The sequence below is a fragment of the Neolamprologus brichardi genome, chromosome 8 (assembly GCF_056152115.1).
Source record: "Neolamprologus brichardi isolate AB-2024 chromosome 8, ASM5615211v1, whole genome shotgun sequence".
Taxonomy (NCBI): Eukaryota; Metazoa; Chordata; class Actinopteri; order Cichliformes; family Cichlidae; genus Neolamprologus; species Neolamprologus brichardi.
The window spans coordinates 14,729,611-14,753,093 of NC_142111.1; the positions used below are offsets into that span (position 1 = coordinate 14,729,611).

Consider the following 23,483-nt stretch of genomic DNA (forward strand, 5'->3'; position numbering starts at 1 on the left):
ATTTAGTTATTTTTAAAATTATCTTTGCAGTTTTTACTCTAACAGAGTATTTCTGTTTCTGCTCCTGTTTCTATTCTTATTGTAATGAAATTGTAAAAGGCACAAGAAGTCTTACTGTATCTTAGACTAAAACAGTTGATCCATTAGAAAATCAAAGAAGCATTTTAAGACATCACAGATAAAATGTCACATTATGGACTGAAGTTAATAACCTCAAACATTGAACGTCTCTGATCACGCAAAGAAAAGTAATATGTTATAACTGACTAATTCCCTAATATGAAACTATTTCCTTCAAGTATAAGAATACTCTATAAACAATTAATTTCAAAGCATTAAATATTTACTCCTATTGCAAATTTAATCTATCAAAAATCACAAAAAAAATCCTATGAGGTCAAGGTATGTGACCTATTATCACAGTTAGATTAAAAACCTCAACCTCATGACAGTCTTCCTACAGTGAATACAGTCCTGACCCTTTTGAGCTTCAGAGGGGTCTTGATTGCCTCATTTTGTGTCAATAAAGCTGTTTGCTAATGTTGGGTTAACCCTTTTCTTTAGTATTCACTACATGTGTATTTTTTCTCGTATGTCTGTATTAATACTGTGTCATTGTTCTTTAAATCTTTTGTAAGTCTACAGAAACCTGCCTTAAACAAGCAGCCTACACTTTGTGTTTACATGCATGGCTGATGACTTGACTAAGTAAAAGTATTACACAGGGAATCACAGTTTTATCTTGTTAGTCATGTGGAGATACTCAAAGTTGAGGTAGCTGTCCAACTGAGGATCATTACACATATAGATTGACATGTGAACTCTCTGTCACTCTGTTTCCCCCTCTCTGCAGACAGACAGCTGGACTCGGCCAGTCTTTGAGCACGGGGCACAGAAGGGGGGGTGGTCCATCATGGGACACGGTGTGAAGTAAGAGCCAGTTTCACAGTCCCACAGTCACAGAGCTAAGTTTTCAGCCACCAGAGACGCACTACCGCTACTGTCTGGGATTCCCAGTTCCTCAGCTAAACGGCCGTCTGTCCGTCTGACTGACCCGACTTCATTTTGGCCAATACTTCACGCTAGTTTTATTGGTTTTTCCGAGAGATTTTGAGAAGAAGGGAAAACATTCGCCATGCAGTCTTGTGCCAGGTGTGGGTTTGTGGTCTACCCAGCTGAGAAGATCAACTGCATTGACCAGGTAATACATTAAAGCATTTATAAATAAATGCCTTCTTGGGTTAAAGTGAACACTCGAATGTGTCTGTGTTAGCCATAAAACTAATAACAGCTGCACAATAGTTATGGATAGAAGATTGTTTTTAATTAAAAGACTGGACAAAAAAGACTTACAGTTTAACAGTGACATTAAAGCTTTAGAGAATCAGTCATTAAGTCCATGTGGAAAAATGTGATGTGATTACTGATGTTATTCTGGGCCTCTTATTAATCAGATATACCAGAAATTACTTGTCCAGCGTTTTTTCTCTGCTTAATGAACTTCACTTCCAGTCATGTTTCCTCTGAACACGGATTTAAAGATTCATGGTCTGTCTTTCTTTTTCTTTCTTTCATTTTTGGCAGAATTGGCACAAAGCATGTTTTCATTGTGATGTCTGCAAAATGGTACTCACTCCAAATAACTTTGTCAGCCACAAGAAGAGGCCGTACTGCTCTGTGTAAGTAGGAGTCAATACTACTGCAATGCCTATTGATCGTTTGCCTATTGATCACCAGACATGATAAAAATAAATAAAAACATAGTCTTTTTTTAATGAGTAAAGCACAGAGGAGGCAAATTAACTGCATCTTAGTAAACCACGATTGCACAATAGCCAGGGTCCCATTTTTAACGCTGTGAATTACACCTGGTGTGACCATGTTGGCAACTATATGTGTATCTCATCCTTTCAGGCACAATCCAAGGAACAACACATTCACAAGCGTCTATGAGACCCCCATCAACATTAACGCAAAGAAGCAAAGTAAGGCCAGCAGTGAGGTAAGAGGACATCATGAGCAAAACCACAGCAGCATCATGCATGCCATACAACATGTTTCAGTCCTCTGACTCACTGTTACTGTCTATGGCACTAGAGGAAAGACAGTTTATGGCTGTGTCTAGTCTAAAGATTGTTATTTATACTGAACACCGAGGTCTAAAAAGGCAGCAAAAAACTTGAGATTTGACCCTGAGCATTTCTATCCATTACTGTTGGATCACAAAGGTCTAATTCCTTCTTTACGAGAGGTGGTCGGTGGTTCTGAGGCCGTGGTGACGGACGTGGTTTGGAATGGAGACTGGCTCAGGTTATTTCTGTTTCCCTGACAGGGGCTAGATACCCCCTTCCACTTAGCCCACTTTATGCTTCAACGGGCTAAAATTATATGTCAGGAAAAACAGCTTCACATCCCTTCCTCTCCTCTGCTCACCCACCTGTTTCTGTCTGTCTGTGTCTCTAAGTTCACGCAAGGCTCTCGTGCTTATATTAGCAGTAGGCTAGCAAGCGCCTCGGCTACTGTTTTAAGCCACTGGAGGGATATGGGAATTAACATTTGGACATTTGATCTGAGGGCTGACCTCGGATCATGAGTGGCCCTCAACCCCCTGTCTAGATTTACCCCACTGAACATTTAAAAAGTATACATCTTGCTTGGGTTAACATGCAGCTTTTGCTTTCTTATTCCTATTGATTGTACTTTATACCCTTTAGGCGATGATGCTCTAGAGACGTCACTCTGTCCTGTCTCTTCCTCTGACATAGAGCTATTCTAAGATTAGTTTGGGATGGTTTTTACAGCTCTAGGATGACATACAATGTACTCTATTCTGGTTTGTTCTGGGCAGGTCTTGTACCATCTTGAGTGGAACATCTTAGTTATTAATACCAGCTCTCTAACATTATCCCTTCATCATTTAGCTTTTCAGCTCAGGTTCTCCTGCAGCACAAGAATAGAGAGATGTTTGGCACTGTTGAAGTAAAGCAATACCAGTTAGGACTAGCAGTAAAAACAATATTCTTATTTTTAGCTGATTAGTAGCATCCAACTACCAAAATGGATGCTGCAGTAACATGTGCAGCGTCTGCATGTGCAAATGCTCGCTGGCCTTGGCTTAATGCTTGTCATCCATGTGCCATCTTTGTAGCTGAAGTATCGCGAAGATGGCGAACGCTTTATGTCCACCTTCCACTGTGACACGAGATCCATGGAGCTGGAGAAGGCTTGCCTAGCCAATCAGATGGCCAGCCAGGTGAGCTCCTGGGAGAGCAACTGGCCATTGAACCCTTTTAAAGGGAATTTTCAACCCAAATTCTTATCTTTATCAAATAAAAGAGAGAAGAATTTAAAATTATTCTTCAAACTTCCTAATTTCTTCTACTTTAGTATTTTAATTCAGCCAAATCTTTTGTCTGTCATGAGTAAGCACTTGTTTATTTTTTGTATCATTTCACATAAAAGAATTGCATGGCTTATTTAACAAGTTCATAAAAACCTTGCAAGATGCATAATTACCTGGTTTAGGAACATTTGTAATTGATCATGTTTATCTTTTATATATAAACAGGCCTTTCAGTCTCAGTCTGAGTTCTCACAGCAGCAGACCTGGTATTCAGGGATGGTGAGCAACCAGGAGATAGTGACAATGTCCCAGGCACAGAATACCATCAGTGATGTGAGTACACATTTTTTTCTCACCGGTTGTTGTGTTGTTGTATCATGAGTATGTTCTATTTAAATAGTTGATATAAAAAACCTTAAAATTTTTAACAGTGTTGGTCACGTGGCTGATTTTGTGGCTTCTTTTTGGTGCAGGTCAAATACACAGAAGAATATGAGCAGTCAAAAGCAAAGGGTAGCTTCCCTGCAATGATCACACCGGGCTACCAAACTGCCAAGAAGGCAAATACCTTAGCAAGTAATGTAAGTGGATTTCATTTAGCTTTCTGTACCTCACAGAAAAGATTAAAATTCACTGATTTTCCCTTTCTGTTAAACAATCCATGCAAGTTTATCAAAAATTCAAGAGGCCAAATAAAATTGCTTTAATGTCTTTCTCTTCAGCTGGAATATAAAAAAGGACATGAGGAAAGAGTTTCCAAATACACAACATTTGTGGACCCCCCTGAGGTGATTCTGGCCAAGAAACAAGGACAAATTGCTAGCGATGTAAGCCCTTCAGACATTGTTGACTTTTTTTTTTAACTAGCTCTGCTCAACTATAAACATATATATTGTTACAATAATATATTTATGGATATCACCATAAATATGGCGTCACCTCTTTTTCATCAGTATGCCTACACAGAAGAATATGAGCAGCAGAGAGGTAAAGGTAGTTTCCCTGCACACCTTACGCCTGGATACAAAATGTCAAAGAAGGCCACTGAGCTGGCCAGTGACGTAAGTAGTACAAAACAAAAAAAAACAGCACACACATATGCAAGTAAATACTAATGCATGTTTGTGATTAAATGTGTAAATGCTGTTGTTTTCATGCTGAACCAGATCAAGTATCGTCAGATGTACGAACAGGAGATAAAGGGGAAAGCCAGCGCTGAAGCGGCCGCTGCTGAGATTGTCCATGCCAAAGAAAATGCAGAGAACTTCAGCCACGTATGAAAATTACTGTCACTGTTCCATCAGTTTGTTTTAATTCAAAGTGAACTAAATAAAGCAAAGTGCTCTCCTGTTTCCAGATTGCCTATACTGAAGAATACGAGCAACAGCGAGGCAAAGGCAGTTTCCCCGCCATGATTACGCCTGGTTATCACCTTGCAAAGAAGGCACAGGAAATTGCCAGTGATGTAAGTATCAATCTGACTGTGGACCCAGTGAAATATTTCTAAAAGCTGTAAGTATCTTTGACAAACATGTAATTGGTCCATCTTGGTAAATGGACTGATTCTTATTTAGCCTTTTTCTACTCTCCCAGCGCACTCAAAACGCTTTATACAACATGCCACATTCACTTTCTTCAGTGCTTTCTCACTAGCATTCACACTCTGATGGATGAATCGGAGAGTATATTGCCAAGGATATTTGGCATGCAGACCTGAGGAGCCAGGGATCAAATCACAAACCTTCCGATCAGCAGATGACCTGCTTTACCTCCCAAATATGTTGAGTCTAACATTTAGATGCTTTATTGTGTAGATGTTGGAAGGATTGCGTGTAGTTAAAAAGGGAACTTGTATCTGTCATCTAGACATATGGACTAGTAGTAAATGTTGTCAAAACATTGCAGTGTAGTGTGTAAGAGTTTCAGCTTCATCAATCAAGTGTCCTTGTCAACACCGGGCAGAATAGCAGAGGAGGGACAACAATGAGGAGACTTGATGTCATCATTCTCTAAACTATCCGCAGTGACTGAATTAGACTCTGTTTGTGTGTGTTCCTCAACCTTGCAGGAGCAAAACTGTTTGTCCTTCTCCTCCTACAACACGCTTAGTAATTTTTCATCACTTTCCAGTTAAAATACAAGAAAGACTTAAACAAGATGAAGGGCACGTCACACTTTCACAGTCTGACCTCTGAGGATAACCTGGCACTGAAGAACGCACGAAAAATCAACAAGATTGTCAGTGAGGTGAGGCCCGTGAGAAGCATACAACCTTTGCTAAATACATTTGTGTGTCTAGATTTATTCAGAGTGCAGGGAAAGAACAACGTGAATATTCAAATAGCTTTTTGTCTAAGCAACAGTCAGTCTCAGGTAAATGTATGTATGTGTGTTTAAGAGTGGGAGATATTGGGTGTACTGTGTCAGCGACCAGCAGACATGAAGCCTCCTGAATTGCATTTTCAGCATCTCTGAAATGCTTGTGTGGTAAGGTGACAGCTTACCTCCAAGGTCATGGCACATCCTGCCAAACTAAGGTTACCTCACACTGCGCTTTATTTTTAAGAATCTATTCTTAGCCTTAAAAATATGTTAGAAATTAGCTCTTATTCTGAATCTAATTTTCCACCAAAACCACACAGACACATTATCTCAGTTTTGTTTTTGTTTTTTTGTTTTTTGCTTCAAATAATGTTTATGATATAATGACAGACCGTAAATAAAGGACATAGCATGGTTGGTGGGTTGCATTTTAAACCCTGGAGTGTAGTCGTTTTGGCTTTTTAATCCAAAAGTAGAAATATTTGGATGAGAAGTTATCAGCTAACACTAGTGCTGCTCTATACTGCGAATTGTAAAGTATTTTAAGTAAATACAGGGCAAGTATTTCAGATACCAATGCCCACACTGATACTTTTAACCTATAAAGGCAGCTTGTGTAGCAAAGAGCAGCATGTCATGATTTTAAAAAATGAATCATCATCATCATCATCATCATCACATTTAATAAACACTAAATCACTTTCAGTTTTAGTTTACACAATAAAACACACTTTTCAGCTTTTTATTGCTTATGGAAACTGTTTTTTGGAGACCTGGAATGTAAATGTGCCTGTCTCTAAAGCACTTTGTGTCAGTTTCTGTTGTGCTATAGAATTGACAGTGAACAGACGATGACTGAGGTATATTTTTGCATTAAAAAACAAATATTTAACCCAATTCAGTGGACTACATACTCAAGTAAGAAGATAGAAACAAAATATCAATCATATAGCACTACTGTCGATCCAAAACTAATACCAGCGTTGGATTAATCTGCCCACCACAAGCTAACACTAGCAAACTTGATTAGCATGGTGCATCAATAGACTTTATATTAGTACTAAATGTGATACTGGTATTTCACACACCACGCTGGAGCACAAAGCATTAGATTTCTCAGATAATTTTATGAAAATATTTTAAACAGCTCCAACGATTCAAACAGCAGACGTTAAGATCAGTGACTTTATTTGCACTTGAGCATAAAGCTAGCAGAAAAGACGGCCCCAATAACAGCCATGATCACATAACTTCAAGCACCAGTGTTTAAAGGTGAGGTTTCCCCTGTGTGATATTTTCATGATAAAGAGACTGACATGTTAAATAGGGAAATGGTTTTAATGTTAAGCTCAGCAAAGCATGTTTAAGATTAAAGGTTGGTCTCAGAGACTCTTGAGTGATGATGGACAGTGTTGCCAACTCCTCAGTAAGGAAAATCGCTATTGGTTGTCCTAAAAGTCGCTAGAAGTCGCTAAATGACGTCATCACCTAATTTGCATAATTGGTCATGCTAATGTAATTGTAACCTACACTGCTGGAGAGAGAAATAACATCGTGGACGAGACATAAAGTGAGCAAAAAACGTCCTAAATGCATTTAGAATTTATTTAGAACTACAAATTTAATTTCTTTTAGCAATTATTGTTTTTTGTAATGTCTTTCACGTCTTTTTTTTTAGCGACTTTTTTTCTAAAAAAAGTCGCTAGGGGGTCTGAAAACTCGCTAAATATAGCGACAAAGTCGCTAAGTTGGCAACACTGATGATGGAGTGTCAGTGACGGTGACTGATTAGTGGGAGGAACTTTACTGTATATTTAGCCATGTAGGCACCTATGTGCCACAAAGGATCAGCTCTCACTGTGGAAAACAGAAAAACGAGGTTGCAGTGAAAAATGTTACAGCTTGGCTGCTTTATTCTTACGTTTGCTAACAGGTGGAGTATAAAAAAGACTTGGAGAACAGCAAAGGACACAGCATCAATTTCTGTGAGACGCCACAGTTTCAAAATGCAGCCAAGGTTGCCAAGTTCACCAGTGATGTAAGTTTAATCGCAAACAGTGTCAAATATATATAATTTGATAATTTTGTAGATTTTTTGACACCCTACAAACAACGTATTTATATATTAATACCTGATATCAGCACATGAAAATGTTTCTTTTTTAAAAAATATTTTCTATAGAACAAATATAGAGAGAAATACACTACTGGTATGAAAGGCCACTATGAAGACTCGGGTATTGATAAGAAGACCATGCATGCCATGAAAGCGAGGACGCTGGCAAGTGATGTAAGTCTTATTTTGAATCAAATCAGTGTATTAGATCTGCTTGGTTGGATTTGATTTCATATTACACAGATAAAAATAAACTATTTTATATGTTTAATTTGTAAATAGAAAATGATAAACTGTTAACTGTCTGTGCCAGTGATTTTATTGATGTGGTGGTTTTGTCCTGCATATCTCAGATTACTTATAAACAAGGCTGTGAGCAGGAGCAGGCTGAATACAACTACCCGGCCAATCTTACACCAGGTTACCAAAGCCAAAGAAAACTGGATCCACTGAAAGAGGTACAGCCTCCAACAATATAATTAAGACAAAGGGACATTTTAACGCTAAAAGTTTTTTTTAAAAGCACTTAAAATCAGAAAAATTATTAAAATGTAAAGTCAGTTCTCAGATAGCAAACTTCATCCCAGCGCTGTTGTCATTTTGGTTGCAGAAGAACTACAGGCAACACATTGACCAGGTGAAGTACAAGTCGGTGACAGACACACCTGACATTGTTTTGGCCAAGAAAAATGCTCAGCTTGTCAGCAATGTAAGTAAACAGTATAACACCAGGCATAACACTTAATAAGTTTCTTAGTTTTTCTAACCATGTAATTCATGTGGCCTCTAGTTAAATTACAAAGCTGGGTATGAGAAGACAAAGCATCAGTACACACTATCCCAAGACCTGCCCCAAATCCAAAAAGCCAAAGCTAATGCTGCTTTGTGTAGCGATGTAAGTTTACTCTTCTCACACTTGCATCAATAGCTTACCTTCACGCGTCATGCAAGCACCCAGAATTCAATACCAATCCACATGTCCTATCTTATTATTGGCATTATGATGCCATAACCCATTTCTGTTTCTTCAGATTAAATATAAGGAGGAGTGGGAGAAGACAAAGTCTAAAGCTTGTGAAATTGGTGTGGACGATCTGAGCGTCAAAGCAGCCAAGGCCTCCCGAGACCTTGCAAGTAACGTAAGTAAACTCACGCTTCTCTTTGCTGCAAAGACATCTAAGCAAAAATCTAAGTGGCTTTAATCAGGAGTAAAAGCTGGCAAATGAAATCAAGTCAGACGGGCATGTGTTTCAGATTAAATACAAAGAGAGTTACATGAAGAACAAGAAGAAGGCTGTGGGGGTCAACGTGAGCGACTCCAAGACTCTTCACTCTCTGCAAGTGGCTAAGATGAGCAGTGATGTAAGTAGAATTGCTTGACCTGCAATGTAATAGTGTAGACTTGTGTGACTCACACAAGCCCAGAGTATAACCTCAGAGGTTACCTATTGCTTTTTGTTACAACTTCAGATTGAATACAAGAAGGGCTCTAAAGAGAGCCAGGCCCAGTACAGCCTTCCTCTGGACATGATCAACCTAAGCCATGCCAAGAAGGCCCAGGCACTCGCCAGTGACCTGGAATATCGCACAAAGCTCCACGACTACACAGTCATGGCAGATGACATCAAGGTCCAGCAGGCCAAAAAGGCTTATGCCCTCCAAAGTGAGGTGAGAGATCCATCTGAGGGCGATATTTTGGTTAAGGGGTCTCTTTTAAATGCAGAGACATGAAGAAAAAGGCAAAGAGAAGTCTTTTGGAGAAGTCTTTCTTGACATTTGTTCCTCTCTGCAGAACCAGTATCGTTCAGACTTGAACTGGATGAAAGGAGTGGGCTGGGAGACTGAAGGATGTCTCAACATCACTCAGGCAAAGAAAGCTGGAGAGCTGCTTAGTGATGTGAGTGGAAATTTGTGCTTGTGTTTATATTTTAGTTTGTTGCTGTTTTCTTTTAAGCACACTGTTTATGTGGCTGTTATGGCTGTTATGTTATGTGGCTTTTGTCTCTCAGACCAAATACCGTCAGAAGGCAGACAGCATCAGGTTCACCCAGGTGGCCGATGATCTCTCCATCAAGCACGCAAAGAAAAGCCAGGAACTGCAGAGCGACGTAAGTCTCCACTTTAGAGCCGGAATGAGACGCCATTCATTCTAGTGCATACTTGCAGTATATACTAATCTATGTGACTTTTCAGTTGGCCTACAAAGCAAACACAGAGCAGATGCTGCACCAGTACACCATCACAAAGGACGAACCTCTTTTCAGACAAGCAAAGGCTAACGCGGACCTTCTCAGTGCAGTAAGTTCATTTATAAAAAAAATTGATGTAGAAAACAATTATTCACATTTTTAAACTATATCTGTCATCTGCTACGTTATACAAGCTCCTCAAGAATGTGCATTTGACTGCCGTGTGTCTTACACTTGAACTGCTATAAGTTCATGCATACAATCATTTGACAAATTATGTTTTAAAGGGACTTTTTGTGGAAAACCAAGTATGTCCTTTGTTCTTTCATAGAAATTAAAAAGGTAAAAAACTAGCAACCAGGATCTGCAGAAAACGATTACTTCAAGTTATTGCTGCTGAAGATGATCCTACAAGTTAATGAATCATAGGGTATCGTCACAAAACTGCATATATCATATATCAACCAAACATATATATATATATATATATATATATATATATATATATATATATATATATATATATATATATATATATATATATAAAATGTCACAAACAAACTGTATTTTATCTTCTTAAAAACACCAAGGAAGTTTGATTCTGTGACCTGATTCGACATAGTGTTGTTCTCAGAAAGCGGAATCTATTTAAGCCAATTTCTTATATTCAGCTGAACTTATTTAGTGTTTCCATATGGCACAAAATCAAGCTGGTTAGCCAGTTATTCAGTCCAATAATTTAAAATTATCAAAATTAGATTTGTTTTTAAAAATCCACATGACGTGATATAATGCACTTTAAGTCTTTTGAAGTAGCAGCTCACGCACCGTTCAATGGGAAATTGTCTTTCACGCTTAATTTGTCTCACAAATTGTCTCTAGTCTGTCTCACGCAGCCCTCACAGTTTTCTGTGTTTCCACCTGAAGGTGAAAGCAATTTAACGAGTTTCTCAATATGTGCGTGTGAGGTGCCGATATGATTTTTTTCTTCATGCATTTGTCTTTGCAGAAAGTGTACAAGAGCAACTGGGAGAAGCAGAGGGAAAAGGGCTTTGAGCTCCGTTTGGACTCCCTATCTATACTCACAGCAAGAGCCAAGAGAGACCTGGCTAGTGATGTGAGTTTCTATTCTCTTTTACTCTGGAATTTGCAATAACCTTAGGTTAGGTTGAGTTGCAGCATTTTTAAATCATTGGATTCTTTAAGAAGTAGCATTTAGCATCTTGAACCATTTATTTCTTGTCTTTTTGCAGGTGAAATACAAAGAGACGTATGAGAAAAACAAAGGCAAGATGATTGGCATTAAAGCGGTCAGTGAGGATTCTCAGATGGCTCACTCCTCTCTGGCCACCAAACTACAGAGTGATCGCCACTACAAAAAGAACTACGAGGACACTAAGACCAAATACAGGTGAGGCCCAGCTTAGTTCTTCACACCCAGATGCATCTGGTACTAGAGATAAAGTAAAGGGAGTCATTTATAGTTGGGTATAGTTTCTTAAATCTGTATCGCATGGTCTTATTCAATTAATTGGTAATAAGTGAAGCAATTCATTTTGCATTCATTTTGCATTTTCTGAGTTAGTGAGGTCATTTAGCCCTAATATTTTTATTCTTATACCTCAGAGGGTAATGATGCATGTCTTATAACATTTCAGTAACTCTAAAAATGAGATAAAGCGCTTATATCAGTTATCAGATATCAGTTGAAGAGGAAAACTACTGACAGAAGCTTTTAGATTATTACAAACATTATTAGCAGATTCCTTAGCAATATCCTGCTTTCTTTTCATGCCAGCAACAATTTAGAAGGTTTTACAGAACATCTCATTTCAAAAGGTCAAACAAGCTCTGATAAAGACTGCATGAGCCATCACCCCAGATAAAGTCAAAGTAAAATGAAGTGTATTATCCTTCTTATTAAGTAGACCCCAATCAGCAAAGAGCACTGATTCAATATAACTCAACAATAACTGACCTTTAATTTTCTGCAGTTTTGGAACAAAGCTCCTCATTGAAACTAATCTTCATTTCCAGTGTTTCCCTGGATATGCTGAACATCAGCCATGCCAAGAAGGCTCAAGACCTGGCAACCGAGACCAATTATAGGACTATACTCCATGAATACACTACTCTGCCAACTGACATTAATGTTGCCTGGGCGAAGAAGGCTTATGGACTACAAAGCGATGTAAATCTTACTTTTAGGCACTGGAATGACCAATCATTTCATGCAAAAGTGCTGCAGAATTTGATACTGATATGTGCGCACGTCTGTTTTCAGAAACAGTACAAGTCAGATTTGAACTGGATGAAGGGCGTTGGCTGGGAGGCCTCGAAATCTCTAGATGTCCTGCAAGCAAAGAAAGCTGGGGAGCTGGTCAGCGAGGTAATGTTTAACACTATGACTCACAAGGCATTGCTCCGAGTAGCTATAAAACAATCACTGTTAAATGTTATTAATATTTCCCCCTTTTTTAGTAAAAATGAGGCAAAAGTATTATTTTTTAGATCAGTCTCAATCTTCTTAGTGTTCAGTTTGGTTAGAGAGTTATATCACAGAAACTTCCAAGGTTTAAAATCATATCTGTTTATATATTTTTCAATTCAAGTTAAAATTCATACTTTAAAATCTGAGGAAATCTGATTTTACATGGTAAAAAACATAAAACTATAAAGCTCATCCAACATATCCAGGCATTCTTTCAACTATGAGAAAACCTGTTCCTTCAGGCCTATGGGCTAAATTTCCATTCAGAAGCCCAAACCTATCAGGCTTCTGCTCTGTGGAACCAGTTCTCACTTTGAGTACAGGAGACATATAATTTGACATTATGTAATTTAGCATCTCTTGTTGCCCTAACTGATAAGTTCATGTGGATTTCATCTTAATTTGATAGCTACAGGGGTGGATTTTTAATTCGATTCAGGGCGTATAGCTCCCTGCTTCTGCTTCCTATAATTTCCAGATGCATAATGGGTGTTCTAATCTAACGAACCAGGTGTTATGTTGAAGTCAGGAGAGAGGTCTCTGGTTTGAGTCTGTATGCCCCCTACTTAGCAAGCGTTTTTGACTCTAGAGCATCTTGGTGTTTTCAGACACAATCCGAGTCAAAGCCTTTGCTATCAGGGTTCTTCTAGAGCATTTGACCCCAAATCAAGAGGTCTTCGGTTCAAGTCGGGATGCCCCCTACTTAGCAAACTTTCTTTGCAGGCCTGACTTTGCATTCAGAAAAATCTTTAATATTTCCCTTTTGTCCATTTCTAACGTATAATTTCATGAAAGCTTTGTCAGGTTCATTGGTCAAGGGTGATGGTGGCATAGCTCAGTGGCAAAGCATTTGACTGCAGATCAAAAGGTCTCTGGTTAAAGTCCAGATGCCCCCTACTTAGCAAACGTTCTTGACTCTAGAGCATCTTAGCGTTTTCAGACACAATCCGAGTCAAAGCCTTTGCTATCAGGGTTCTTCTAGAGCATTTGACCCCAAATCAAGAGGTCTTGGGTTCAAGTCGGGATGCCCCCTACGTAGCAAACTTTCTTTGCAGGCCTGACTTTGCATTCAGAAAAATCTAAATCTTTAATATTTCCCTTTTGTCCATTTCTAACGTTTAATTTCATGAAAGCTTTGTCAGGTTCATTGGTCAGGGGTAATGGGGGTATAGCTCAATGGCAGAGCATTTGACTGCAGATCAAAAGGTCTCTGGTTTAAGTCCGGATGCCCTCTACTTAGCAAACGTTCTTGACTGTCATGCATCTTAGCGTTTTCAGACACAATCTGAGTCAAACCCTTAGCTATCAGGGCTTTTTCCAGGCCTGATTTTGCATTCAGATAAACGCAGTTCCTTAATATTTCACCTTTGTTCATTTCTAAACTATATTTTCATCCAAATGTTGTCCTATCCTTTGACTCTCCTTGTTCTTAGTGTTTCCTGACACAATCCAATTCAAAGCCTTAGCTATCAGGGTTCTTTTAGAGCATTAGGAGGAATGGGGGTATAGCTCAGTGGCAGAGCATTTGACTGCAGATCAAGAGGTCTCTGGTTCAAGTCTGCATGCCCCCTACTTAGCAAACACTCTTGATAAATCCTTTTGGCCATTTTCTTGTACCTACATTTTCCAGAAGCCCATCATGTAAAGAATCTGATATCTCAGAACTCACTTCTTTTTATCTGGTGGAGTCTTTTTATGGAATAGGTCTTTTATGTAATAGGTTCTACAAATGATACACAAGGCTGGAATCTACATGCACTATTCTTAATCTCATCATGAGCAACCACTTATTTGTCATTCCACTCATGTTACCACCATTAGTTTATGAAATAGAACAGATCTTGGAGCCCGTCCTGAGCAAGCATTTTTCTGTATACTGTTTGTGAACATGTGGTTATGTATCTATCTAACAAAGTCTCCTTTTGTTTTTCCATCTTTTTGATTTTTATAGGTAGTTTATTTTTTAGGATCCATCCCACATAGCAGAAAAGTCTGGCCTGGATCTGGTGTCAAGCCGGCACAGCTGGCTGACTTCTGGCATGGCAAGTGATATGTCATCCAGATATGTGCCAGGCCTGGTGTAGATGGCACTGTTTATGCGATGGCATGCCACATCTGGCCCTATTATGTTTTGGTTTATGTGGCCCAGGCTCATACAAAACAGGTCTGGCCCGGATCCGGCATCAAGCTGGCACTTCTGACTGACTGGTGTCATGGCGGGGTGTATGTCAACCAGATGTGGGCCAGGTCTGGCAATGATGGCACTATTTATGTTCCTATTTTCCTATTTTAGTTAGAAGACCCAAATGTCATGTTGCGATACTATACTGCTATGGTAGCCAACGTTTCAATTGCAGGTTTGACAGGTTTGTGATGTACACTTTATCCTAAACCTAGTGAGGGTTTAGTCATGTTTACCACTGGGTGGCTGAAGCTCAGGAGGTAGAGCAGGTCACCTACTGATCAGAGGGTAAGTGATTCGATCCCTGCCTCCAGTCTGCATGTCAAGAGTTAGAATATAGTTAGGAAGCACCCATTTTAGGCAAAGTGTGTGATTGGGTGAATGTGGCATGTTGTACAGAGCACTTTGAGTAATCTGGATGACTAGAAAGGCATTATATAAGAATCAGTCCATTCACTGTCTGAACAGAGTTTTGTCTTGCTAGTTTTCCACTATTATGTTCCAGCACATGTTGTTATTACATGGCTTGATTAAGGTACACATTAGGCTGACATCTGGGACCAGAGCTCAAAATGTTCTGGGCCAGCACAGGGCCAGCAGTGTGTCTGCAACTGGCCCATGTGTGAGCCACCTCTGGCAAATCAGATCGGGGCCGTCATTCTTTTCGGTATGTGGGCCATGTGTAAGCACATTGTGTGGGCCAGATCTGAGCCATACCAATTTTGCTATGTGGGATATTTATGATATAGTGGGTGCCCTCTAGTGGTCCCAACACGTATATGCATTGAGTTTTTTATGGTTGCCTCCCATTGTTACAGCCTAGTGTTCATCACTGGGGTATTTTTCTTCTCCAGAAAAAGTATCGTCAGGATGTGAGCGCTCTGAAGTTCACCAGTGTTGAAGACACTCCAGAGATGATCCAGGCCAAACTAAGCAACAAACTTGCGATTGATGTAAGTTCAGCTGACTTTTGTAGCCTCAGCCATATGTTATTATTGCGTGATATAGCATACAACAAACATGTTGTTACCTAGCTTGTTGAGTTTTTTTGGCCCACTTGACATATGCCACAAAAACCACTGTAGCACCTAGAAGTTCACCGGATTGAGTTATTTTAAGGCTTGTTTCATTGCGGTAAACTGATCTTTAGTGCTGTTCTTTCTTCTTTACAGAGGTTGTACAGGGAGAAGGGTGAAAACATGAAGCACAACTACACACTGAGCGGAGAGTTACCCGAGTTGGTGCAAGCCAAGCTGAATGCCATGAATATCAGTGAGGTAAAACCATACATAGGCACATTTAGTCAGTCGAAAAGTTCTTCTCTGCGGCAGGTTTTATATAATGTTTTCGCTGTGAAACTGAGTTTGTCCATCCGACACATTTCAGACGCAATACAAGGAATCTTGGAAGAAGATACGTGATGGCGGTTACAAGCTGCGTCTGGATGCCATTCCTTTCCAGTCTGCCAAAGCATCTGCAGAGATCCTCAGTGATGTGAGAGTCCATTTCATCATATGAAACCACATTATTACTATTTTTTAGCAGAAAGTTGAACCCAAACTGCTCTTGTCAACACAGATTTTCAAATATCTCTCCTCACTAAGCTTTGTGTGTTTTGTGTGTCATTTCAGCAAAAGTACAGAGAAGAATTTCAGAAGACCAAAGGGAAGATGATCGGCCTGAAGGGACTGCAGGATGACTTGAACATTGCTCACTCAGTCTATGCCAGCAAGCTACAGAGTGATGTGAGTCCTTAGTTTCTGCAGTTTAGCTGATAGAAATCATATTTTAATGATTATACAATATTCTCGTAATCACATTTCCCCGTCTAGATCAAGTATAAGAAGGACTCTGCAAAGGAACTCTCAAAGTTCCACCTACCCATGGACATGCTGGAGGTTGCACATGCTAAAAAGGCACAGTCATTAGTCAGTGACCAGGAATACCGGCTGTCCCTGCATCAATACACCGCGCTGCCGGATGACTTGAAGCTGCTAGCTGCCAAGAAAGCATACACCCTGCAGAGTGAGGTGAGAGTGATGGCAGACAGCTGCACGCAGCATCTTTTATTTATAGATTTAACAACGCTCTTCCGTCACAACTGAGCTTGCTGTGAAAAAGGCAACATTATTTGTACTTTACAATTTTAAACCATTAAATCAATGAAGACATAAAATGCTGTATTTGTAGATAAAAAAAAAAACCCTTTGCAGTGGTTGTTTCTATGTAATGAGACTTGTTTTTACATTCAGAGATGTGATCAAGATTTTCAGTTTTTAGTGCCAGTTGTTGAGGCCAGGCTATTTTGAAGAAACAGCTAGTATCTGATACTTAAAGTGTGTTTGAGGCTGGTTGCAAGGCTGGTTTATTTATCTCTGTAACAGACAGCACACATCTACCAGGCAAATTGATTATTAAAGGCTGAAACTTGTACTAGATATTAACTGACAGTAATAAAATGAAATCATGTTTGCTTCTGTAATATTCCTATTTTATTCCTTTTTGTCCACCCTACAGAAATTGTATCGCTCTGACCTGAACTACCTGCGTGGCACAGCCTGGATCGCCACTGGTGCTCTGCAGATTGAAGGATCCAAGAAGGCCACAGACCTCATCAGTGAAGTGAGATATCCCCTATGTTTTTTCATTTACTTTCTGCCCTTTTTAGTGCGTTCAGTGCATGTTAGGCTGCCTATATTCACCGTATCTTGATGCATGATCAAGGGAAATCGTATAGTTGATTCTGGATCTGACGTTTTCAGTGGTAGAAATGTTTCACTATAATTTTTCTGGGTTTAAATTTTGATTTTGTTGGTGGGAGTTCAAAACATTGATTTGATTTACACCAAAAACTAACTGTTTAATTCTCTCTGCAACAGAAAAAGTACCGTCAGCAGCCGTACAACTTCAAGCACACCTCTGTTGCTGACTCTCCAGATATTATCCATGCCAAACACAGTTCACAGATCGCAAATGAAGTAAGACAATAACGTTTCTGTTTTAGTTTCTCCTTTTCTTGTAAATGTACTCTACAGGTCTTTTTTTTTTTGCTTGCTTAAGCTGCAACGTTCCTTTTTAAGATTACTAAAAATAACCAGGCATGTTACTTTGCTGGAAATATTTGATGATTTGAATGATAATAAACTGGGTTTTATCTCTCTGTCCCAGCGTTTGTATAAGGAGAAAGGGGTGAATGACCAACACAGCTACACAATTACATCTGAGAGGCCAGAGATGACACAAGCAAAGATCAATGCAGCCAACTTTAGTGAGGTACTTAACAGCATACAGTGATCATAAGCATGTTCTTTTCAAATGTTATATGCGTTATTCCAATATAGATAACTTTTTTTTCTTTGCAGATAAAGTACAGAGAGTCCTGGCACACTCTGAGGGCTCAGGGATACAAACTCACCATGCAGGACATCCCCTTCCAGGCTGCCAAGAGCTCCACGGGCATCGCCAGTGATGTAAGATCACATTTGTTGAGCAGCACAGCAAAACCCAAGTATTTAAAGAGTTAAATCAACCATGATTAAGTTTAAAAAAAAATGCTCACTCTAAGCTCTGGTAAAGTAGGAATCGTATGCAGGGTTTTGTATCCTTTTGATTAAAATTTGCAGATCAGTTCCAGTTGTTTAATCTAACTTGTGTCTCCGCAGTACAAGTACAAACACAACCACCTGCTGGAAAAGGGGAAGCACATTGGGGTCAAATGCATCATGGACGACCCACATATGCTGCACTGCCTGCAGGCCGGCCGATTGGCCAGCGACCAGGAGTACCGCAAGGATGCACTGACAACCAGCGGGCAGTACCACCTCACGCCAGACATGATTAATCTGGTGGCGGCTAAGAATGCGCAGGCACTGGCCAGCGACCAGGACTACAGGACGAGGCTGCACAAGTACACGGTGCTCCCTGACGACATGAAGGTCAAATGGGCCAAAAAGGCTTATGAACTGCAGAGTGAGGTGAGAGCTGAGAGTGAAGAATAGATCAAATTACTAATAGGAAGTGCAAATGTCCTGACTCATCTATTGCTCTATTACTTTATGTTTAGAAACTCTACAAGTCAGACCTCAATTTCATAAAAGGGGTAGCCTGGGATGGAGTGGGTGCGCCTCAGCTGGAGTCTGCCAAAAAGGCTGGAGAACTTATAAGTGATGTGAGCAATGCACCGAAACATGTTAATTTATAATATTGCTGCAGTTTACTGTCAAATTAAAGTAATATATCCATCATGTTTATGGTTTTAATTAAACTCCTGTAAGGTTATGAGCTCCAGCTCTGACTGCATATGAAGCTGAATTTAGCATTTATGCAGTATTGCTTTAAAAGCTTTCGCCATCTGTGTCTAAATGTGTGTGTGGTCTTCCTTCTTGCAGAAGAGGTATCGCCAGCTGCCAGACAGCCTGAAGTTTACCTCAGTGCCCGACTCTCCTGATATAGTCCACGCTAAGACTAGCTATCAGCAGTGCAGTGAGGTAGGAAGAAGATGGAAATGTTAATAAGAGAGAAATGATTCAAAAACCTAATTCCGCTCTAAGTCTTTTGCTGTCTTAGCTGCTGGCGGTGATATTGCTACCTTGTTCATGCCCGTGCCTCTCATCCACTACAGAGGCTGTACAAATCTGGAAAGAATGACGACATGCATAAATACACCTTGCATCCAGATGATCCAGACTTCATCAGAGCAAAGATGAATGCCCAGCAGATTAGTGATGTAAGGCACATTTATCAGCTAAATACTTGCAAAAAATATTTTTTAAAATCCTTCAAAAAAAAGATGATAATATCTCTACATAACATTTTAATCTTGAGCATTATTTTTCCGTGAAGAAAGTTTACAAGGCGTCTGGGGAGCAAGTGAAGACATCGGGCTATGACCTGAGGCTGGACGCTATTCCCTTCCAAACTGCCAAGGCTTCCAGAGAAATCGCTAGTGATGTGAGTTATGGGCCTTGTTGCATTGAAATACATTTTTGAGGCTATTATTCCAGGACAAACATTTTTATACTAACAGTAACAGTATTAAACAAAGGCATTTAAAGGAAGCTGACCCTGTATTTCTCCCTGCAACAGTTCCGCTACAAGGAGGCTCACCTGAAGGAGAAGGGCCACCAGGTAGGCCTGCGCTGCGTGGAGGATGACCCTAAGATGTTGCACTCTCTGGCAGCAAGCAAACTCCAAAGCAACTTAGAATACAAACGTCAGTCCAAGGAGGAACGTGCCCACTACAACATCCGCCCGGATCAGCCCGAGTTCCTGCACGCCAAAAAGAGCCAAGCTCAGGCTAGTGACCTCACCTATCGACACAAGCTCCACGACTACACCTGTGACCCCGAACAGCTCAATGTCAAGCATGCAAAGCAGGCCTACAAACTGCAGAGTGATGTAAGTTGTGATGCTCGTGCAACTGATCTGGATCTGAAAATATAATTACTGTCATTTATTGATGTGTCATTTATTTATTGATTGATATGTATTTAGGGAAGAAGCACTGTTAGGTTTTTGGCTTGTTTTGTTGCCTTAATCAGAATCATAATTCATGTTTTTTTAATTAAAAAACTAACCAACTATAAGCCCAGGCTTAACCCAAATCTTCCAGAGATTGTATGAAATGTATTGATAACATTAACCCCAAGTTATTTAAGAATGCCATGTATTCAATTTGGGCCACTTGCTTATTTGTAGTAGAAATATACCACTGTCATTTCTTTTCTTTTTTATTCAAGGTGAACTACAAGTCGGACCTGAACTGGATCAGAGGAGTGGGCTGGACCCCTCCTGGTTCTCATAAAGCAGAGCTTGCACGCCGGGCTGCAGAGTTGGGGCTGGCTGATGGAGTTAGCGCTGATGAGGCTATTGCGAAGTATCAGCAACACATGATGGTAAGTTTATCATGGAATGGTGACACTAGTGATTAGTACAGTGTCTTTAAAAAAAAAATATATATATATATATAAAATAAGGAAGTCCTTAGACAGCAAAGGGTCTTGAAAACTTCCTCTCTGTCTTCCTTTCAGCTGCATTATCAGCAGATGATGGAGGAGCAGCAACAACAGCAACAGCAAGCTTCTGAGCAGGTGGAGACCAGCGAGGAGATCCAGCGAGGTGTCAACATGGATGCGATGGAAGTTCTTCATGTCAAGAGGAAGAAGACCATCCAGACCGTGCAGAAAAAGTCCAGCACCACCACAACTTCATTCAGATCCATGGAGAAGAAGTCCAGCACCACCTCGTCTTCGTCTTCAGCCACCCTTCAGAACACAACCAAGTCCAGTAAAGTTGCTGCCATAGAAGAAGCGTAGAGCAAAGGAGACATTTGGAGACAGAGATGGTCACTTTTAGAAAGTGTGCTTATATTTGACTGAGTTATTTTACTACTTTGATGAAGCGATAATTGTGACTTTGCAGTTACATGAGAAGCCACAATATTATCAGAGCTGCTATAGATGTAATAACAAACTGCAGCAGAGTTCATATGATTAAGAGTGAGATTAAGCATGTTGAACCAGGACACCACTAGTGATGTTTGTTGGAAGGATTGTTGGTATTTGTGTGAGTGCTAAGGTGTAAATTTCAATTGAAGAGCCATTTTTAGCAAATTCAAGCAAAACGACAGGATTAACAAAGCTGAATTAAAGTTATTGCAGGTTGAAGGTCAAACTGCTGAAGGAAAGTTTTTGCTTTCATATACTGAGTGTATTTGGAAGAAATATGGGCTGGACCAGATTGTTATATGGCCACTGATGCAGAGTGCAAAGGATTTCAAACTCATTTTTTTACACTTTGCTTGGTCCTTTTTAAAAAAAATCTGATAAATACTGTATGCTGAAAGTTCAAATGATGAAAGCACAAAACCTTGTTGCAGTCTTGCAAAACAGGTTTGATCATTTTATGCACTTAAGTATAAGCCTACTGAAATGATGGGATCTACTTTTGTCTGGCAGGTTCAGCTTTGTGAGTTTGTGTCTCTTTTAACTCAAAGCTGGGCTCGGAGTAAATTCTTGGTTTTATCAATGATTAATAAACTGTTTTTGTTGGGTTGTTTTCCCAGGCAAGCTAAGCTATTGTCCCTTTTTATTCCCAGAATACAAATGACTGCTAAAGTACAGAAAAACATACAGCAAAGTAAGGTGAATCACATGACTGATGTTGAGTTGATCTTGCTCCTGATCTAGCTGTATGTATGGACGCTGGTGTAGACACCAGGCTTGTTCTTCTGACCACAGCTAGAGTGACATAGTGCATGCTGTTTGTGATTACTTTCACACAACCCCCCATCCACCAATGGGCCTCCAGAATCAGCCTGCAGTGTCAGACAGACCAAGATGTTTTATGTAAAGGATCACTGACATTTTTGATGCATCTTATGATGTAAAAGCAATCTGCAAGAATTTTGGATTACTTTGATATAGAACAAACAAAATAAAATACAAGTTGCCTTTAAATTAAGTCTCTGACTTTCTTAACTGCTTGTGCTTGAGAACTCTTCCAAATTCAAAAGACATACAGTGCATCCGGAAAGTACTCACAGTGCTTGTTTTACATTTTGTCAAGATTGCTCTCTCTGACATAATTTTGGACGTCTTTCTTATAAATCCTTCTGCTGCCCTTTGTTAAAATCTGTTTGCTAACTGAGGTTTTCCATACTTTAAGTTGTTTTTTGAGTTATTTAGCTTCAAATTCTCCAACATGCTTCCCTGTGTCTATGTCATGCATTTGTATCCTTCACAGGTTCTGCTATAATAATTATCGTGTCTTATTTTCCTTTTAAAAGGAAGAATTTAAAACACTGCATGTGGCAAACCAGTGTCGTTGTAAAGGGCCTCGGCATCTGAATTTACACGAGACACATACCTGCGGTGTTACATCCGAGACCCAGAAAATCTGAGTATGTGGTGAAAGGATCTTCCCCAGTTTGAATGTCTCTCCATTTCCAATATAACAGTCACATGACAAAAGTAGACAAAAAGTATATAAACTATAGCAGAGTTATCAAACTGTAAAGTGAGCTCAGATATGGAAAATAAATGCAAGGCACAAAAAAAGCGAATATTCTTTAAAAAACAACAAAATAAACATATGTACTTTTTTCCCTGGAAAAAGCAAATTGATACTTAACATATTAAGTAATTTAGAGCAACATATGTTGCCATCTAGCCAATCCAGATGTGTTATTTCAGATAATGTCTCGAACAAACCACATTCTGCACCTGTTTGAGCGGCATGGTTTATAACTAGAACTATACAGATGAGAGCCAATTTGCCACATGTCAAGATTTTTTGTGTGAATTTAAAAAAAAAAAAAAGTCAGCAGTAGCAAAGCATGTTGTTTTCAAGAATCCAACAATTGGTGTCCTACGTTCATAAACACAGAGCACAAGTTAGTGAAATTCATCCATCTGTCTTTACTTTGATCTTACCCTGTGTGTTTTGTTTTTAGGCAATTTTATTTCCTGCCTTTTAGATTGCTCTCTCTGACATAATTTTGGATCTCTTTCTTATAAATCATTCTGCTTGATGCAACACGGTGACAAGTTCAAATGTCATATTTCCTGTTCAAAACCCAATTGATGGGGGTTCATCCTGGCCCCAGAGTTGTATTTTATGTCATATGTCACTATTGCTTTATATAAATCTCTGTTGATTTTAGTTATCAGAAGAAGGAAACCAGTCCTTTAAGTTTTACAGAGTTCAGAATAGCTAGTTCAGATGCTATGGAAGCCTCCTCCTGCAACTGCAAATTCTACATTAGTTTTTTCAATTTTATTAAACTTTATTAAACTTAAACTTTACCTTTATTAATTTAGCAGATGAGCCAAGTCAGACAC

The 23,483-nt window shown here is 39.5% G+C and overlaps 1 protein-coding gene and 2 non-coding genes across 4 annotated transcripts; all 3 read left to right on the forward strand.

Moving 5' to 3' along the window:
- Positions 1–901: 901 nt before the first annotated feature.
- On the forward strand, positions 902–22,100 carry nrap (nebulin-related anchoring protein). 2 transcript variants are annotated; one of them, XM_006791216.3, is made up of 43 exons: positions 902–1,201; positions 1,585–1,679; positions 1,915–2,002; positions 3,149–3,253; positions 3,569–3,676; positions 3,817–3,924; positions 4,066–4,170; positions 4,297–4,404; positions 4,510–4,617; positions 4,701–4,808; positions 5,474–5,590; positions 7,599–7,703; positions 7,848–7,955; positions 8,135–8,239; positions 8,392–8,490; positions 8,572–8,676; positions 8,813–8,920; positions 9,036–9,143; positions 9,252–9,449; positions 9,574–9,678; positions 9,791–9,889; positions 9,975–10,079; positions 10,980–11,087; positions 11,224–11,381; positions 12,008–12,161; positions 12,255–12,359; positions 15,498–15,596; positions 15,816–15,920; positions 16,030–16,137; positions 16,275–16,388; positions 16,476–16,673; positions 17,161–17,265; positions 17,523–17,621; positions 17,812–17,916; positions 18,006–18,113; positions 18,306–18,617; positions 18,707–18,811; positions 19,032–19,130; positions 19,265–19,369; positions 19,486–19,593; positions 19,729–20,040; positions 20,382–20,537; positions 20,673–22,100. In XM_006791216.3, exons 1-43 carry the CDS (start codon positions 1,136–1,138, stop codon positions 20,955–20,957), a joined length of 5,409 nt encoding a protein of 1,802 aa, XP_006791279.2. In that variant the 5' UTR covers positions 902–1,135; the 3' UTR covers positions 20,958–22,100. The 2 variants fall into 2 exon arrangements, with proteins under 2 accessions (XP_006791279.2, XP_006791280.2); XM_006791217.3 differs by lacking the exon at positions 3,149–3,253.
- Positions 13,286–13,357, forward strand: trnac-gca (transfer RNA cysteine (anticodon GCA)). Its single transcript has one exon. It is a non-coding gene; the product is annotated as a tRNA-Cys (tRNA).
- Positions 13,624–13,695, forward strand: trnac-gca (transfer RNA cysteine (anticodon GCA)). Its single transcript has one exon. It is a non-coding gene; the product is annotated as a tRNA-Cys (tRNA).
- Positions 22,101–23,483: the final 1,383 nt, after the last annotated feature.

What these genes read in the sequence shown, in the direction of transcription:
- nrap (XM_006791216.3), top strand. Translation starts at nt 1,136, where the DNA reads ATGCAGTCTTGTGCCAGGTGTGGGTTTGTGGTCTACCCAGCTGAGAAG. An exon ending in CTGGGGAGCTGGTCAGCGAG is followed by an intron (nt 12,360 to 15,497) that starts GTAATGTTTAAC and finishes TTTCTTCTCCAG; the next exon opens with AAAAAGTATCGTCAGGATGT. An exon ending in CTGGAGAACTTATAAGTGAT is followed by an intron (nt 18,812 to 19,031) that starts GTGAGCAATGCA and finishes TCCTTCTTGCAG; the next exon opens with AAGAGGTATCGCCAGCTGCC.